At 31.4% G+C, this 18,065-nt stretch overlaps 4 protein-coding genes across 4 annotated transcripts; 2 read left to right on the top strand and 2 right to left on the bottom strand.

Moving 5' to 3' along the window:
* The first annotated feature begins 68 nt into the window (after positions 1-68).
* LOC123709808 (RIB43A-like with coiled-coils protein 2) lies at positions 69-5,905 on the top strand. Its single transcript, XM_045661372.1, has 9 exons — positions 69-391; positions 1,569-1,709; positions 1,936-2,096; positions 2,778-2,913; positions 2,995-3,099; positions 4,158-4,297; positions 4,680-4,767; positions 5,048-5,154; positions 5,563-5,905. Exons 1-9 carry the CDS (start codon positions 269-271, stop codon positions 5,702-5,704), a joined length of 1,143 nt encoding a protein of 380 aa, XP_045517328.1. The 5' UTR covers positions 69-268; the 3' UTR covers positions 5,705-5,905.
* Positions 5,906-6,246: 341 nt separating this feature from the next.
* On the bottom strand, positions 6,247-9,654 carry LOC123714576 (histone deacetylase 11). The gene is made up of 8 exons (XM_045668897.1): positions 9,495-9,654; positions 9,268-9,391; positions 9,083-9,193; positions 8,915-9,006; positions 8,482-8,686; positions 7,846-8,012; positions 7,464-7,572; positions 6,247-6,925 (listed from the first exon to the last, which is right to left on the bottom strand). The coding sequence occupies exons 1-8, from the start codon at positions 9,503-9,505 to the stop codon at positions 6,743-6,745; spliced, it is 1,002 nt and encodes a 333-aa protein (XP_045524853.1). The 5' UTR covers positions 9,506-9,654; the 3' UTR covers positions 6,247-6,742.
* Positions 9,655-9,991: 337 nt separating this feature from the next.
* On the top strand, positions 9,992-15,697 carry LOC123713944 (CAP-Gly domain-containing linker protein 1-like). Its single transcript, XM_045667852.1, has 11 exons — positions 9,992-10,064; positions 10,370-10,546; positions 10,972-11,079; positions 11,358-11,687; positions 11,831-11,909; positions 12,263-12,446; positions 12,774-12,897; positions 13,624-13,772; positions 14,635-14,733; positions 14,810-14,884; positions 15,264-15,697. Exons 1-11 carry the CDS (start codon positions 10,014-10,016, stop codon positions 15,394-15,396), a joined length of 1,509 nt encoding a protein of 502 aa, XP_045523808.1. The 5' UTR covers positions 9,992-10,013; the 3' UTR covers positions 15,397-15,697.
* A 12-nt stretch (positions 15,698-15,709) lies between these two features.
* LOC123713954 (vacuolar-sorting protein SNF8) lies at positions 15,710-17,340 on the bottom strand. The gene is made up of 4 exons (XM_045667865.1): positions 16,982-17,340; positions 16,633-16,834; positions 16,382-16,528; positions 15,710-16,260 (listed from the first exon to the last, which is right to left on the bottom strand). The coding sequence occupies exons 1-4, from the start codon at positions 17,247-17,249 to the stop codon at positions 16,116-16,118; spliced, it is 762 nt and encodes a 253-aa protein (XP_045523821.1). The 5' UTR covers positions 17,250-17,340; the 3' UTR covers positions 15,710-16,115.
* Between the last annotated feature and the right edge of the window lie 725 nt (positions 17,341-18,065).

Here is an 18,065-nt window from a genome sequence, read left to right as displayed (position 1 = left end):
TCAAGCTCGCATATACAATGGGGCATAGTCAGAGACATCACTGAATCCTACATTAATCAGTTTTATACTGGCTACAACTACAAAATTAAGGTGCTAACCAACTAACCAAGTGTTATTTCGCAGGTATAAGATATAACGGAACTCGTTAATCATTTCCTTCTATGATTTCTTAATCGACCACTGGTAACCATGACAACATACGTTGTTGGATCATTTGTAGTAATATTTTTGACTTGGTGATTTTAGCTGATTATTATTTGCATTAAAAATGATGAAACTTCAGATATCTAACGAACAAGACAGGAAAGAAGCCCAAAATAGAGAGAGAAAGAGACAATGCGAGTTGGAAAGAAGATCAAGGATCTTCAATGCTCGAAATCGAAAGATTGGTGTAAGTATTTTTTTTTCCTATTCCATTGATAAAAAATAAAAGACCTTGCAAACCTGTTCCATTCCATTACTACAACCATTTAATTTGTCTCGTTTCGCGTGGTTAGTGTTTTATCGAATTAAAACATGTATTACAAAGAACGTTTCTATTACCGTCGAAACATAATTTTTAACAATGAATACAAAACCCTAATACATACATCGCCTCAAAATATCCTTGAGCCAAATACAAAAATAGGCACACAATTGTCAGTCGTAGAATAAGGGAATAATTTATATAAGAACAATGGAAGAGGTTAGACTGATAACATAACGAATATTTTGCCTTTAAAAAAAATAGCTCACAACACGCACAAGCACTCACGGAATATTATATAATTGAGGGCGTAATTAATAAAAAAAAATTGTAAAATATCCAAGCAGTTTCAAGTGCGTTAAAACTAGCGTTATATAAGAAACTAACGCGAATCAAATAGTAAATTAAAAAAAGTAGCCATCGGCCGATTATTAATATAATCACCGCCAACAAAATTTTATAAAATACAAATATCTATTATGATTTACGAACAACCTGAATGATTAAAATCAACACAAAACTTTCACTGCCACAACCTACGTAATCGGTCCCAAAGTTCGGCCATAAATGGAAATAATGATATAAACAAAAGTACTAGTCAGTTCTTAATAAGTGATATATCAATTTATAGTACATTATTTAAGGATAAGAAATAGCATAAAATTATTCGAAATGACCTCCCTTATTTTTAGTGCAGGTCCTTAAGCGCCGCGGCCAGTCGTCCATCGTCCTCTCCAAATTTTTATGGGGTTTATCACCTTCCTCTCTAGGACCTACCAAACTTGAAAATGGTACTGGACGAGTGCCCACAGCGGTGTAACGCAATAACAGCTATTCGGTTTTCTTTCAATGTCCACTCCATCGTGAAAAATTACGGAAAATGATTGATTTTTGTTTTAAAACATTCAAAAATAGAAAGCAATTTTTTTTTCAATTTTTAATTTCTAAACAAAATAAAATTTATAAATAATGTGCTAGTGACAGAACTTTGGGACCAACTACGTACACACTAAAACAATCCATTTTAATATGCTATATATATATATATATATATATACAAGATCAATACAACCACCAAAGTTACAAAAACATTAAATTCCAGATCGACCTACCGTTTTTGGAGCGGCAAGTGGCTGAGAAAAGAGTCGAGAGAGATGAACAAGAGAAGAATAATCTCGCCTTTGCTAAACAAATGATAAAGGACAGCAATTTGGCGGTGGTACTCGAAGCAAGAGAACAAGAGGTATTGAATAGACGCCATATGGCATTTTAAAGTGATTTTTTTTTAGAAATAGTGTTTTGTTTTGTTGTGAAATTAGTTATAACGAACATTACTTAGTTTCTCTTAATACTCACTATAAAGGCAAGTGGATAATTGTGTTTACAAATCGACACTATCATTAGAAGGTCCTCATGAGACTTACCTTTCCAGGACTTTAACTAAGCTAAATATTTTATTTTATGCCTAGGAGCGACGCCGGATTAACATAGAAATAGACGAGTTCCGAAAGAATTACCAACGACTGGAAGATCGCAGAGAGTACGATCTCAACAACCCTGATGTCTTGAAAGTTCAGCTGCCACCAAGAGCGTCTGATGGGGAACCAGTGGGGATGTCTAGTGCTCAAAAGTAGGTTATTTTTTTAGATAGGAGAAAATAAGCACGTTCGTTACTCAGAACAAAGTGCCAATGGCCGTCCATAAACAGGTGTTCATGCAGGCAATGCCCCTAAATTGAAACTTTTATTGTCTAATCTATTAACTGAACCAAAAACATAAATAAACATTAGCAAATCATTTCTCCAAATCAGATTGAAATAATAATTTAATATCTACGTAATTAAATAAGCGACCGTGTCAATGAAAAGAAAACGTATATAGACTACAACAATTTTACATTAAAATAGTAATATTATTGGTTACCGGACTTCTGTTTCCTATGTCACAAATCTTTGTATATATTAATCTTTTCCGCGAGTGTTAGTAATCTAACTCCTTTTAAATCGGACTGATTTTATGTGCTCAAGTGGATTGGAGATTGTTTTAAATTTACAATTAGACGATTGTTTTTATAGAACAGGGGGCAAACGGGCAGGAACCTGATATTAAGCAATACCGCTGCCCATGGACACTCTCAGAGGGCTCGCAAATGCGTTTCCGGGCTTTTATTTTTGTGTATTTAAGACGTGTGTACAGGACAACGTCTGTTGTGACCACTAGTTTGATACCCACCTTGGGAATTACCTCTAGAAATAAATCAAACATTTATATTTCGATTCTATATTAATTATTCGATTTTGTTGGATTCCAGATTTGAAGGTGAAGATTTGGAGTATGAAGAGAGAAAAAAAATAATGGCAGAACAAAAAAATGCGTGGCTTGAACAGCAGGTGCAAGAAAGAAAGGCAGCTCAGGAGGAGAGGAAAGCCGCTGAAGCTGCCTATATGGTAAAAACTTCACTTATTCTTTCTGTACGATAAGCGTTCATACATTAATAAAATTATTAACGAAACATGATTTTTCCCCAGATGGCGATTAAAGCAAGAGACGCGCGCGCAAGTGAATTAGATAAACTGGAGAGGGAGTGTCGATATCGGCTGGGACAGGCCAACCTACGGTACAACGAAGCATTGGTGAGTACACAATATAAAACAGTTTCAGAAAAGCGCCTTGACTACGCAAATATTGCTAAATTAACATTAACTTTGTAACAAAATTACAATAAAAAACCTTTGGGTTCTCATAAAATTGGACACTAGGCAGTAGTTTTATTAGTTATAAAAGAAACCTAATGGTAAAATATTACCTAACAAACAATATCATATTAAATAAATATAATTCCTATTTTGTACATTAAAATATATTTACGATTGGAATAATAAAAAATGCTTGTGTGTAAAATCAACCATTTACGGACGATAATTTAACGTGAAAACGTCAAAACAAAACGTTGATGAAATTATTGCATAGATTTATAAATAAAATTGAATTATCACTATTTGGTATGGATACAAAGGAATGAATCCTCGGACGCATAGGCCAATCGAATGGAAGAGAGATACATGCGGCGCAAGCATACAATGAACATAACGGGACAATGAGTCATGCTTTTTCGTGCGTGCAGCCGGCGTAGAAGTTGGCACGTCAAAATTTACATGGTTTTATCGCGAAACTGGCATAAAACCTGTGCCACAAAAAAGGTTTCAGTGGCCGCAAATACACAATATTGAAGAATAAATAAGTTCAAGTCAAAGGGTGGAGTACATACCTCGCCTCGACTTGACTCAACTTAAAAAAGGTACATTCCCTTTTTTGTAGGGGACAACTGAATATAATACATAGAAATAAGGAAAACAAGAAATGAAATTATAATGAAAAAGGTTACACTGATAACATGACAAATTTATTTACAACCACAAATAGATACACGTAAAAACTAACGGGATATTATTTACTAATGAATATATTAAATTTGGCAAATATCAAACAATTTTAAGTGCGTTATATATTAATCAAAGCCAATCCAAAAGTGTAATAAAATGGCCGTCGGCCGTATCAAAAAATTATGCATTGCCCCCAACAAAATTTTATAAAATAAAAATATCTATTACGAACAAATCAGTTGTGTGCGTAACCCATGTTGTGTATGTTTGTAGTATGTATTGGTGACCGCGTTTTTTAAACTCATCAGGCAGCTGAAAAGAAACAGCTAGAGCAAATAATGAAAGAGCAAGAGGAAGCCGACAACACGGCTGAGATGTACAACAACCTAACATCGGATATGCTCACTGAAAACCCTGACGTCGCCAAGAGTGCCCTCGGAAAGAACAGGTTGTATTCGTATTAAGTACTTTGCGAATTACGAATGTCGTTCTAAATACTAGTAACCGGCACTTAGAGGTTACATAACTAACTTATAACTGTCATTTTATGACATTGTACTATACTATTTAAATGGAGATTATTTCGTTAATTTTACGCTTTCATTAAAATTTGATATTCAACATCATACTTCAGGCGCTAAACCACTTATTATGAACTAAATCAATTTTAATACTGTGTTATAAGACTGGCTTTAACTTTAATAATTAGATGTTTAACTCTCCTACCACTAGATACCACCTCTATAACCCTCCCTGACGGACTACATTGCCGAGTTACTAATAAAAGGAATTATTGAATTATTCGTATAGTAATTACTGTTCCTTATTAGGGCCATCGGCTTTATGTACAAGGGGATGAATCAGGAAGAGTTGAAGAAATTTTATGCTGCGCAAAAGGAACAAATGGCTGCCGCAAAGGTCTATAAATTATTATACACAATACACAACATATTTTCTTTATGATGTTATGGCCTACACACAACATATTTTTTATAGGCCGTAGTCATTTTGTCAATTGTCACACATATCCTTATCATTTAATGATAGTAATGTTAATGGCGTGAGATTATGATTAAGTTAATAACTCTTTTTTTGTAATTTTGTGAAAGTTGTGTTTAGAAAATTGTGTGTAGTTATTTTTCAATACACATCACAATCATAAAATTACCATTTTATTCATTGTCTCACTTAATTTAAGGCAAAACGCGAAGGGGAAGAAAAGATGGAAGCAGAATGGCAGGCGCTCGCAAAATCTATACAACGACAGGTGGCCAGTCAGGACATCGTTGACCAACGAAAGAGAAGGTATACATAGCAGAGTCCCAATTGTTTGTCTTTAACAGTTTAATCATTATAAACTTACTAATGGATCAGCCAATCGCCATCCGTGCTTTTCTCGAATAATAACTGCGCTTCAAGTTTGTATCGTTGTATTTTTGTAGGGTCTTTATACCAACTGATTTTTTTTAAATGTTGTTTTAATTGCCATAATTATATCGTGAAACAATACTAATTATATTTATGTAAAAAAACAGATTGACCATTTTAATATATTTTTGTCCATTAAGGTACTGGTTTTCTGTTATATATAAACAATATATATGTAATCTGTTTTGGCTTTTTGTATTGTCAAGTGTTTTGTTTTATAATATGTATGTTAGCTGTAAGATTACTAATAATTAAATAAATAAATGTAAAAAAAATATTTTTTAGGGAGATCGCTCGCCAGCTTATGGAGGAAAATCAATTGATGGCTCTTCAGCAAAAAGAGAAAGAGAAATACTTTAAAGAAGTGGTCTACAACAACACTCCGACTGACGAATACTACTCCCAGTTTAACACTACTACGAGATAAATTTGGCAACATTGTAGTAGAATTATTTTCTTACTCTTAGTGTGGCCCTACAAAATTGTTGTGAATGCGTAAAGCCATTTTTTATTTACTGTAACAGCTGTCTACGAGATGTAACATGCAATGTTTTGTTTATTATTAAAAAGGTCTCGTTACCAGGCCATAAAATTATTTAAAAAAAATATTATTAAATTGTTTAATGTCGTTGGATGAATTTATTTAATCTCACCTGGTAATAAATAAAACAAGGGTTATAGAAGAAAAATATTTATTAAGAACATTTTAATTTAGTGAAATGTATATTGCAAATTAAATTTGCTTTAGTTTGGCACACTGAGATCATTTATATCACATTCAAAATACTACCTAAAGCTAATAATTAATAATATAAAATTAATATATGCATAATTTACAAAATCAAAATAGCTTTTCCAACAAAACTTTGCAAATTATTTTGGCTTCATAAATCTAAAAATATAATCATTGAAGTAGAAAAATAACACATTGAAAAGATTTTTTTGTTATAAACTTAACGTTTCATATAGCAATATTTGTTAAAAACAAATAATCGCTCAACACTGCTCGCGTTTTTTTTACTTTTTTACATTGAAATTATCTTCAAATTTATTATCAAAAATCTATTTCTTTTTTTCTATTCAATCATGATTTGTACTAATTTCAAGATTAATAAATGTTTTATACTTTTGAAATATATCCTACGATCTTACTTTATGAAGTAATAATAATATGTTATTGATAAGCAAGTATAAATATTAGAATATATTTTAAGTTTATTATAATTAGGCCCATGGCAAATTAAAGTATGTATTTAATGAAGGTTTGTGCTCACAGAATACCAAAAAATAATCTTAATAACCATACCTACTTTAATATTTTAATTTTCGAAAGATTAATTTCCATAATTAAAAAACAGCCTTATTACACTGTTCTACTAAAACCTTTGAATAAGACTTTAATCAAACACTAATTTAGTTTCCATATAGATCTAGTCTATATCTCTTTTCTACTAACGATCTCTTCTTAATCGCCACTACTCTTGGATACAGGTTCATTACCAATAAGGCCCTTAGCCTTCAGATTAATTATGGAGTCCGCCATGATCCGCGCTGTCCGTCTAAGGTACCCTCCGCTCGTCAGCATCACGACTGGAATGTGATGCGACTTGCATATTTCAAAGACGAATTCGTCCCTTTTGATTATGCCCTAGAAAGTTTATGGTTTTTAAAACGCTATTTAAGAATTACATATGACAGACCTTGTCACGATCGTTTGGTTGGTTGAAGAATTTTGTTTGGTTTAGTTAACGCGGTAATGTAGCGCTCTATTAATGAAAGTTTTTTAATCTATTATTATATACATTACGACGGAAGCATAGCTAGTAAACACTACTCATGTAACTAATAACTGTAATTAGCAAGTCATAAATACAATTTTTACACCAACTTTACTACTCGGAAGCTCGAAAGTGCGTTGTAGCTTATAGGCCTTTTCGGTTGCCCTTTTATCTTGTTAGACCCTCAGTAAGCGCCTCAAGAAAGTTTATTTAATTTAATTATAAGTTAACTTTTAGACACATTTTATTCCGGTGATAGTGTTTACAATCTCAATAATCACATATTTAAAGAATTTTATGCAACAGTTACAATAAATATATTTTTTATAGAACAGGGCGATTACTGGCAGGAGGCTCACCTGACACAGACGTCTAACGAGTGCGTTGTCAGCCTAAAATTATACTTACAATATCACTGATTCTCATGTGACCGAGTGGGTCTGAATCGAGTATGTCCGTCCCCGCATTGTAAACCAATATATCTGGTTTAAATTCGTTTAATGCTGCTTTTAAGTTCCTGAAACAATTGTATTATTAGAATGTTTGAATAAAACTGAATAGATTATTTAGAGTCGCCGCGGTCAGTGGTAAAGTCATGATTGAATTAGAATATTAAATGGAATAACACAGGATTACTTATTTTAAGTAATTGAAATGGCTTGATAAAACTAATTGTAGCGTGTAGGCCAACACTATTATATTCAAAAGTCCCGAAGACATCGATTTAGATTTCTGGAAAAACAGCAATAAATTAATTTATGACAGATGACATTAAAACAAAGATACACACTTTCTTAGCTTAAGCATATACTCAAGATCTTCGACATTGTTTCCAAGCTCTATTTTCCTCCGAATCGCTCGCTTTGCTTCCTCATCTTTGGGATAAATATGTCGATTGTACATATCCATTATGTAAACTTCTGGGACACCCAGAAAGTCGCGTTGATAACCATTACCCTGAAATTTTTAAAAATATGTCACATTACACTTGTGCCAGTGGTTCACACACATACACAATAAGTGTTGTGAACTACTTATAAAGGTCCCAAAAATATCAGAGCAGCTACTTCCTCTACTATTTAAAAAAAAATCATAGGGATCAACAAAAAATAATGATACTGTTGAATAATTTGCTTAGTAACTGTAAAAAAAATCTAACATACTGAGATCTATCAACAAACAACAACCAGTATTGGTTCAATCAATAAAGCGTTAATTCAGAGCCCAAAGAGATCTGACACAAAATATAATATATGTGCCTAAACTGTGACGATAACACATTTGGCAAACCAATTCAAAAATGGATATAATTTTTTTCTTTATAGATAATTATTATAATTATGTAAAACCAATTCAGGACCTTTTCAACATAAGAAAAAAGATTAAAATACACACACATATTGAACTGAAGCTTATTTTAACACACCTGATGAGCATCCAAATCCACAATCATTGCATTCTGTACACTTCTATACATTACAAGATACTTTATTAGTAGAGTGATATCTGCATACGGGCAAAAACCTCCACCCTTATCACCACTGCAGTGATGGAAACCACCACCAATGTTTATTGCCCACCCACGCTCCAGTGCAAGTTTACCAGCTAAAACAGACCCACCTGTTTGTAACCTAAAAAGCAAAGAAACCTATTTTATCTGACATAGATTTCATAGTTCAATACTTTAATTTTAAAGTAATTTTTACTTTTTCCTTTATAATACTTATATGTTACAAATACACATGGTCCCAGAGCATAATTAAATATAACTTGGTGACTTAACAAATAATTGTAGCCCAAACATACTTTACAATAACTTTAACTTAGATAAAAAATATCTTTAATGTTCCAAAACTTACCTCATAGGCTTCAAATAAGCATGTTGCACCAGTATATTTGGTACACAAGCAACTATAGGTACTTCGGCTATCATTGCAACTTTGGCACTCCACTGAAAATTTAAATAAATATTTGTATATAAGTATTCCAATAATTTGGAAGTATTTCTTTTATTTTACCAAATTTACCTTTAAAGATTTCAAATATTTCTTTGTATGAACCACTATTAAATCATTTTCCTTGGCTTCTTTTGGTTTCACAAGACAGTCGGCACTTATAAATTTGGCCTCTTTCAAAAACTACAACAATCAACGTATTTTTAAATCCGTGCCATATACCGATTCACTAAATCTGACATTAATGGGAATTTTACCTGAACTATGTTACGCCATTTCTTTGCGTCGAATATATGGAATCTTTCAAATCCGCAAAACGATACATTATATTTATCATCATAAACTAATGGCCACTGATGCTCTTCGATATCAAAGTATAATCTTAAAACATTGAAGCGTTCTTACTACGTAAATTAAATTAGGCGTAAATGAAGCACAGTTATGTAGATATAAATAATGATATTAATTATGTTACCACAATTACCTTGTCGACATATTAATTCGATTTAGACAAAATAAAATTACCGAAAGTATTGATAGTCATTATTAAACACTTGTTTACATAATTACGACTTTAATTTCGGCGTCCAGATTTTTTAGAAGTTGTAGCAAAACATTTAACAGCTGACTTTGACAACAAAACTTAAAAGTTGCCATAATAAATGTGCAAATTCTAAAATAAATTTCTTTATTTTAGCAGAAACGAAAACGTGCATATATATATATATCATTTATTAGATACCAAAACAGTTTCTCTAACAACTTGTTAAGGGATAAAACTAAAAAGTGTTGTTTCAAAAATGATTTTTATTTAGTGTGCCCTCCATCTAATTACAGAACCACGTTGTCTCGGTTGCTTAGCAACGCATGACAAACATACCCGCGAAATGTAAACGATAACCTATTTTCACGATATTTTATATTAATTTTTGTTATATATGTAACTATGAGAATGAATTCTCAATTATGAGAATGAATTCTCAATTATGAGAATTAGATTAATATGGAGAGTGTTTCCATCGAAAACTTACAATCTGAGCTGGAATTCTATAGGGTGAGTTTAAAGAATAATTTTCTTTAAGCCTCGTTTTTTCAAATGCATACATGTGGTAAACCTTGCGCGTTGAGGTTTAGATTTTAAAAACATTGATACTTATATGAAATAATGGGAGTAATACTACAATCAAGTTAAATTTAATGAAACGAAAACCAAGTTTAAATATATAATAAAAACTATCAAACACATGCGCTAAGTAACGAAAATCATGTAAAGTTGTATGTTAGGTAAAGTTCAGGTACAAAATCAACTAAGAAAATTATGTGTATTTCTAAGATATAATTTATGTAGTCTGGTTTCAGCAAAACCAAGCTGCCGTAGAACAAGAGATCAGAACATTGATAGCTGACAATCAGAAACTATCGCAGCAGGTTGGCACACTGATGAAGGAGAAGTTACAGTTTTTCCAAGACAGCCACGATAACAAACAAAGCCAAGAGTTAGAAGATTTGAGCAGACAAGTTGCTTCACTTACAAAGGTAAAAAGTTAAAACTAGATCAATAGAGATTGTCTTCAGTTGAGATTTGAACTTGGTGAATATCTCCTCAATACTCTCAATACTCAATACTCCTCCTCGCTACTGCATTATCTATATTTCTAACTGAGTAAGGTATGGAGCAAACTAACGACATCGTAGTTATGCTTATATGCACTGTGAATCAACTTATAAACCTACGGGTGTAGTTTTGCTAGTATACAATCGGTCGGATATTATACATTTGTAACTACAAAAACGTATATATCGTAGACGTTAAACCTTTTTAAGCAAGTCTATGGTTGTCTGAAAAAGATCACTTGAAACCGAAAACGCCGCCTGTGTCCTCCAAATGATTTCAATGTTTTCATAGAACTGGTATTATAAGAAATAATACATAATAAATCTTACGATTTTGACACTTTTAGGAAAGAGATTCTCTGTACGTCCTTTGGCAGACATCTCAAAAGACAATAGAAGCGTTGGATACTGAACTAAAGACTTACCAACACTACGACAACAGAGTTGGGAAACTGGTAAAGTGTATATTCATCATCTTACTTTTTTATTTCACGTTGTTAAAATATATCCCTCCCAATTGATCGAGATTCAAACCTAGTTCACTGTTCAAGAAAAATATTCTTGCGTAAACAAAATATACCAATACATTGTTTACAAAATCCAATATTTGCCATAATTGTCTGAAAACCTAATACCTAATTAATGTTGTATAAGAATAAGGTATTTCTATAGAATCATCTAAAGTGGTTCAGTAAATCGAAGAATACTTTTTGCTCAAATTAAATTATTTCAGAACTTCAAAGATGAAAATCGGGAATTAGAATTAAAATTAGAAAGTGCTTTATCCGATTACGTTGAATTAGAATCAAATTACAAGAAAATATCTGCAGAGTGCAATAACTATGAATCGGAAATAAAACATAAAGAAAAGGAACTTCAAGGTTTTAAAGAGAAATGTAAAGATTTTGAGATTAAAGCAGAAGAAACAAAAAAAGCCTTAGAAGAATATAAAATCAATTTAATGGCAGAGAAGAAAACTAATGAAAATATAAAGAATCAACTAGCGATGTGTCAAAGAGATGCTATTGATAGAGTGAAGAAGGAAGCAGAAGCGAAAGCAAAGGTAAGTATTCCGATAGATTCTGATTCAAACTAAATAAATAATCTCGAATATAGTAAAAGTTTTATGTACATGGAACCCTTACTGATTAATCGAAGAAAAAGATCTGTAATATCTGTTACAACTATAGATTCAATATATTATAGGTGGCAGAAGCACTTCAGTTGTTTGACCTTGTAACTGTTCAGAAAAATGAAGCATTGAAAAGCATATATGAAATGACACGTAAGTGTTAAAGTATTCATATTTTATAGCGATATTACTATTTTGGGTTCGATTTTTGTGATATGATGTTTACTTATAGAAAAAAATACAGATAACAGAGTAAATGCGGAAGTGATTAATAGTCACTATAATTTATTATTTAGTAGTAAAAAGATGTTTCGACAAGTTTTTATTTTTTCTAATAACAAATTATAGTATACAAAAAACATTCTTGCCGTACCTCGAAGTTTCAGTTCCATTAATGTTTTAGATTTTTTAATTACTTTCTCCGTCCTCCTATAGGAGGAGGAGTTGTACGTTATAAAATAAATCGTCGTATATAGCTTTTGAATTTCAAAACCAAAATATTTCAGAGGAATTGTCAAAATTAAAACTCGCCCTAGCGTCTGTAAAGCGTGAAACAGAAGAGAGTTTCAAATCAGAACTTGATGAGATGAAGGAAAAGTACAATGAGAAAGTAACCGATATGCTTGAACACGTCAGGAATTTGGACTCGGAGCTCGTCGAGAAGGGACTTCTATTAAACAAAGCTTTACGGTACAGTATCTTAAATTTAATAATGATAACGCCTTCGTGGATTTGATGTATGTGATATATGTAAAAATTACTTATTAAATAAAATAAATGATGTTTATTATGGAATATAAGATACAGGTATCACTTATTCCACGTGATTAAATTTGTATCGGTTGACATCCCTACTGATCGGCAAAGAAGACAGAGGGTGAAGGCCGAGAGAAAAAGCCAAAATGTATTTATTTTATTTAAGTTCTATTCAAAATATTCGCAAAATTGTTTTATTTCCACCGAATCATTGATAATTGTATAGCCATAATTTGAGTAATAGTTCAGATACAATTTTAGGGAAATAAAAATTCTACAAACGAGTAATGAGAACATCATAAAGCAACAAAGTGCGAATTCCAAATTCGTAGATCCGAAGCTGGCGGTCGCTGAACAAAAACTTGAAACCATGTTTCAGGAATTGGTAAGTTTAATTAACTATAACAAGAAGTGATTTAGTAACCATCGTTCCTTCAGACGCATATTTAAAATAAAATATACTTTACCAGTTAAAAAATAAAAATACATAAATCAATGGCGCTACAACCTTTTTAGATCTGGGCCTCTGTTTTTTTCTCTTTCATTTCTGTATCTGTTTCATGATCATTTGTTAATCTAATAGGCAAGTAGGTGATCAGCCTTCTGTGGCTGACGCACGCCGTCGACTTTTTGGGCCTAAGGTAAACCGGTTTCCTCACGACGTTTTCCCTTACCGTTCGAGCAAATGTTAAATGTGCATATAGAAAGAAAATCCATTGGTGCACAGCTGGAGTTCGAACCTAGGACTTTAGGGATAAGAGTCGTACGCTGAAGCCACTAGGCCAACACTGCTTTACCAGTTAAATGTTATAATTTTTTATAGTGTCGAAATTAGTATTCCAAAATTGCTCTGACATATGAAATAATATGTTTTCTTTCTAACGATAATATTGTCTTTCATGGAGGTATAAAATACAATATTATCGTGACTCATGTATTAAGAGCTCAGTTATGGGAGACTATTTCGAGGACGCAAAAGTATAATAAACTAATACTTTTTGTTTTCACTCAAGTAGGTACGCGCTTATTAGTCAGCGAACATGAGAACTGAACGTTCTGTTCTAAAACATATAAATCCGATAGTCACATTTCTAAATTTATATTTCTTTAGTTATGTTCAGAGCGCCGTAATATGCAACTTGTATGCGAAAAGCAAACGTTAGCTTTGGATATACAAAGAATTCAGGATACATTTGCAAGAGAACAGAAACGGAGGGACTGGGAAGAGAAGTTATTGAAAACTCAGTGTGAGGAATTAAAGTAAGATTAATTTGTGTTTACATATATAATAAAAATGAAGGGTTTGTTATTTTATTATTACTTTTAAATGCTTAGGTATTAGGTACTTCTTTCTCGGTTTAATTTTTTGTAGCATATTTAACAAGGATGATACAACCGGAAGACCGCAAGAGAACAGCTCTATACCTACATATAATCAAGAAAACTTTTTTTTTCGTTGTGGCTATACTAGTGTCCACGAAGAAGTCCGGCGTTGCATAACAATTTAGAATTTAAAAACCACTAGGTCTGTTGTTAAAAGACGTATATCCAAACTAAAAAACGTTATGCTGATTTAGTCCTTTATTCATTAAAATTTAATTCATTTGACAGCACTCTGTCATCTCTATCAATTGTGTTGACACAGTGACTAAAAGAGACAGACATAAGGATGAGGAAATTTATACAGCATGAATAATAAGAATTATCATAAAACAAATGACTATCAATTTTTATTACAATACAGACAAAAATAGACACTTTTTTTAATATCTCTAAATATAAAAAAAATTCTCGTGTCACAAATTTCGTTCCCATACTCCTCCGAAACTGCTCGACCGATTCTTATGAATTTTTTTATGCATATTCAGGAAGTCTGAGAAGCTATATCTATATTTCAAACCCCTAAGTGATAAGGGGTCTCCATCCCAAATTGTATTTTTATGAAATTTTTTTGGTTTTATTTTTTTTAGTATACAACATAAAAAAGTATATACAACCAACCCCTATTTTTTATTGTAGTACATAGTTATTTTTATTGCACTAAAAAAATGTTTCCTATGAATAATATATATGGCACAACGACGTTTGCCGGGTCAACTAGTATACTATATAAACATTTCAGGATTCAAGTAGAGCATCTCCAAAAATCCCTAAACGAGACACACGGAATGATAAATAATCTTCAAAATATGATGTCATCAAGGACACAGCTAAGCCAAAAGTAAAACTTTTTAATATTGTAGTTTAATATTGATTAATAATGTAGGGCAGGCAGTTAATAAAAAATATTTTGACAGAATAGTATCAACTAAAGAAGAAGAACTATTGGAATTAAATAAACATTTAGAAAATCAAATGGAACTTAACAAGAAGTAAGTACCTAAGAATAAGAGATGTCATAAATAGGAATAGAGTCACTCTCTAAAAAATCCATTGTTTTCCAAAGCTTCTTTTTACCATCATTATGCTAAATTGCTCTATAAGCTATTCTAACATTTTAACATTATTTAAAAACGTATTTTTTTTCATATCTATCCATTATTTCTTACCTATTAAGTCTATTAATTCAATCATTATTACATAAGCAAAAAAAAGTTATAAAGCTAAAAATACCCCAACTACCAAGAAGAAATAATCAAACTTTACTTTCTATCCTTGCCAACCTTGAACAATTACTATTTTGTCGATCTAAGAGGATTTCCGAACCACAAACCATGGATGTTAACATAAAATACATATCCTGAATTATAGATGGAAGGAATCATATTTAGATATGACTGAGAAATTGAAGAAGAAACTTGAAGCATTGTACAAGGAGAACAAAGAATTAAGGATACAGCTAAATCTACCTCATAGCAGTTCAACTGATAGTATTAACAGTTAAACTAAAATTTGATCATTGTGCAAAATGTTAGTACCTAAGTCTTATCTATAAGCTTTTCTGCTGGGAAAGACCAACAGAATTAGATAACACTGTGTAAAAGTTAAATAACTAAAAAGTCAACAAAGTCAGGCTTTATACATATAATAACTCATCCAGTACAATAAACCACTGGAAGAATTTTTATAAAAAATTTCTTTGTAGTAGGGTACTTGAGTAAAGGCAAGCTATAATTGTAAAGTATATATTAATCTGTACAAATAAAACACTATATTATAATACTAAAGTGCAATAATAAAATTTAACCAGATATAATTCAAGTTTTTTATTTTCAGTTTAATATTTGTGAGCAATAAATAGACACATACAGCACATTATCTTAACATATTTACATTTGTACAATTAAATAAACTAAATTTTATTTTGTAGATTTAATCCCCTTTCTGAAGTATAAATACTACATGAGTTTAAAATGGATTTGTCATCTTTCAACTTCCTCTAAGTTTATATTAGATAGATAAAACATGATTTGCCAGTGTGAGTACATTATTTTACTTAAATTTTAATGAATAAATAATGGTAAAACAACAATATAAAGTATTTAATTTTTAAGTGTCACTATAAAATCATCTATTCCAAATTTAATAGTAAATACAATTTCCTACATTTAATTACTAAATGTTTATTTAAATTTTATTATAATCACAGTTTTACCATTATATTTAGGATGCTGCGGCAGCCTCAACACAGTCAGAAAACATACTAGGGAACCAAAATAGAGTCTCTTTAGGGTCCTGGTTGTCCACCCAAGCTAGACCTTCCTTAACCATGTGATTGAGAGCATTTTCTGCTCTGGTTTCATTCCACCTAAAAAAAATTTAAATATCTTTGGCTTTGACAAAATACTAAAATTATTAAATCTTATATATATATTATATTGCATTTCCCTTTAGCCAAAATATATAGGTAATTTACAACACATACTTACCCTAAATCTCCAGCTAACATGCTTATAGATATCCAGGCAGTTCCTAAGGAGCTTGCCTTTTGTAGAACTAAAGTCTGGTCTAGATTCAGTTCTCCAGGAATAGATTGCACTAACCATTTTCCTTTCCCTATGGAAACCACAGTAAATCTGAAATATTTATCATTACCATTATGCAGATTCTTTATTAGATTTTAACCTCATCCTTAATCAAACAATGCATATTTTCATTAATAATTTTTAGGAATATGTACCCATTTCCAAATATCTTGAGTTTTTTCACTGCAGCTAACAAATCTTCATTTGTTATATCTTGATGTTTTTTAGCTTTTCCCCGTGCAGCTATTAATCTTGTCCTTAATTCTTCTAGAGTTATAAGCCCACCGTTTTTGTAGTTTGTAGCTAAGCACACCTCAACTATTTGAACTCCTAGCTCATAGTAGAAATCACCGATACCTAAAAATATGAGATTACATCAGTGGATTACACTTTAAAGTATTTTTAAACACATGAATATAAATATTGGTAAAAAAAATTGAATTGTGTAATAGTGATAACAAAAGATTGGGAATTTAATAACATGAGAAATGGGATGGGACAAACCTAGCACAGACCAAAAGCCTTTTCCTGAAGCAAGTGGATCCACACCAATTGCAGCACACATTTCTTGAAACTGCCTTCTGAATTGTGCATTTTTCTTAATTTCATTTGTGTGCTTTGATGCAAATTCTTCAAGATTTTCCCTGAAAACCTCGAGTTGCTTTTGCATTTGTAAGAACTGATTTTCTTGAATTTCTGAACCCTTTTCTCTATACTTTTCTCGTTCTAACTGTTGCTTCTGGATAGCACCGACACCAGCTCGTCGTCTCATTGTTATTTAGTAAATATGTATAATTTTATCAAGATAGTTGGAAAAGTAAACAATCGTATATCTGAGACTCAGATTATGTACCTAATATCTAAATTCTAAGATAATAAATAATGTGAATTTGTTAATTGTCAACTCTCAATGGTGACTTTTGACTTCTACTGATTGATGACTTACACTTTTATTTTTTATTTTACAGTTTTCAATAAGTTTTAATTAGTCTAGAAATTAAAAAATAAATTTGTCGATTTGATAACCTCCTCCTTCGACTTTTTGAAGTAGGTAAAGAACAAATATTAAGCAATAGTTGGCCTAACAGTCACTTATTTCCTTAGACAGTGGATTACAATTTCATGGAAAAGAAACATAAAACTTCTGTATTAAGACAAAGCTTGTAATGTCTGAAAAGATAAATACGGGAGAAATTTAATAGTCAAATTCCGATTAAGCATCAAAAGCAAATGGTTATTGCAGAAGGAGCAAAACATTATATTATTTAAATTATTATACTTTACAAGCTGACTCCGCATATCTCTTACCGCCAATAGGCAAAGAATGTAATGGTTTAGCTAAAGTATTTTCTATGTATTTAGCCATTCTTCTAAACTATTTACATAATTATTGTTTTAATAATTACGTAATAAGTGTTTGAATATTTATAGTTTTTTGGGGCGGAGACAAATTCAATCATCATCATCAAAGCTGCCCAGCAACTTTTGTGTAATATGTGGTATAACTAAATAATTATTTTTATTATAAAAAGTTTGACAAGGTTTTGTTAAAAGTAAATTATTACAATGTTTTTGGAATTCAAATAAT

This window comes from Pieris brassicae, chromosome 1 (assembly GCF_905147105.1).
Source record: "Pieris brassicae chromosome 1, ilPieBrab1.1, whole genome shotgun sequence".
NCBI lineage: Eukaryota > Metazoa > Arthropoda > Insecta > Lepidoptera > Pieridae > Pieris > Pieris brassicae.
This window is presented reverse-complemented; position numbering and strand designations above follow the sequence as displayed.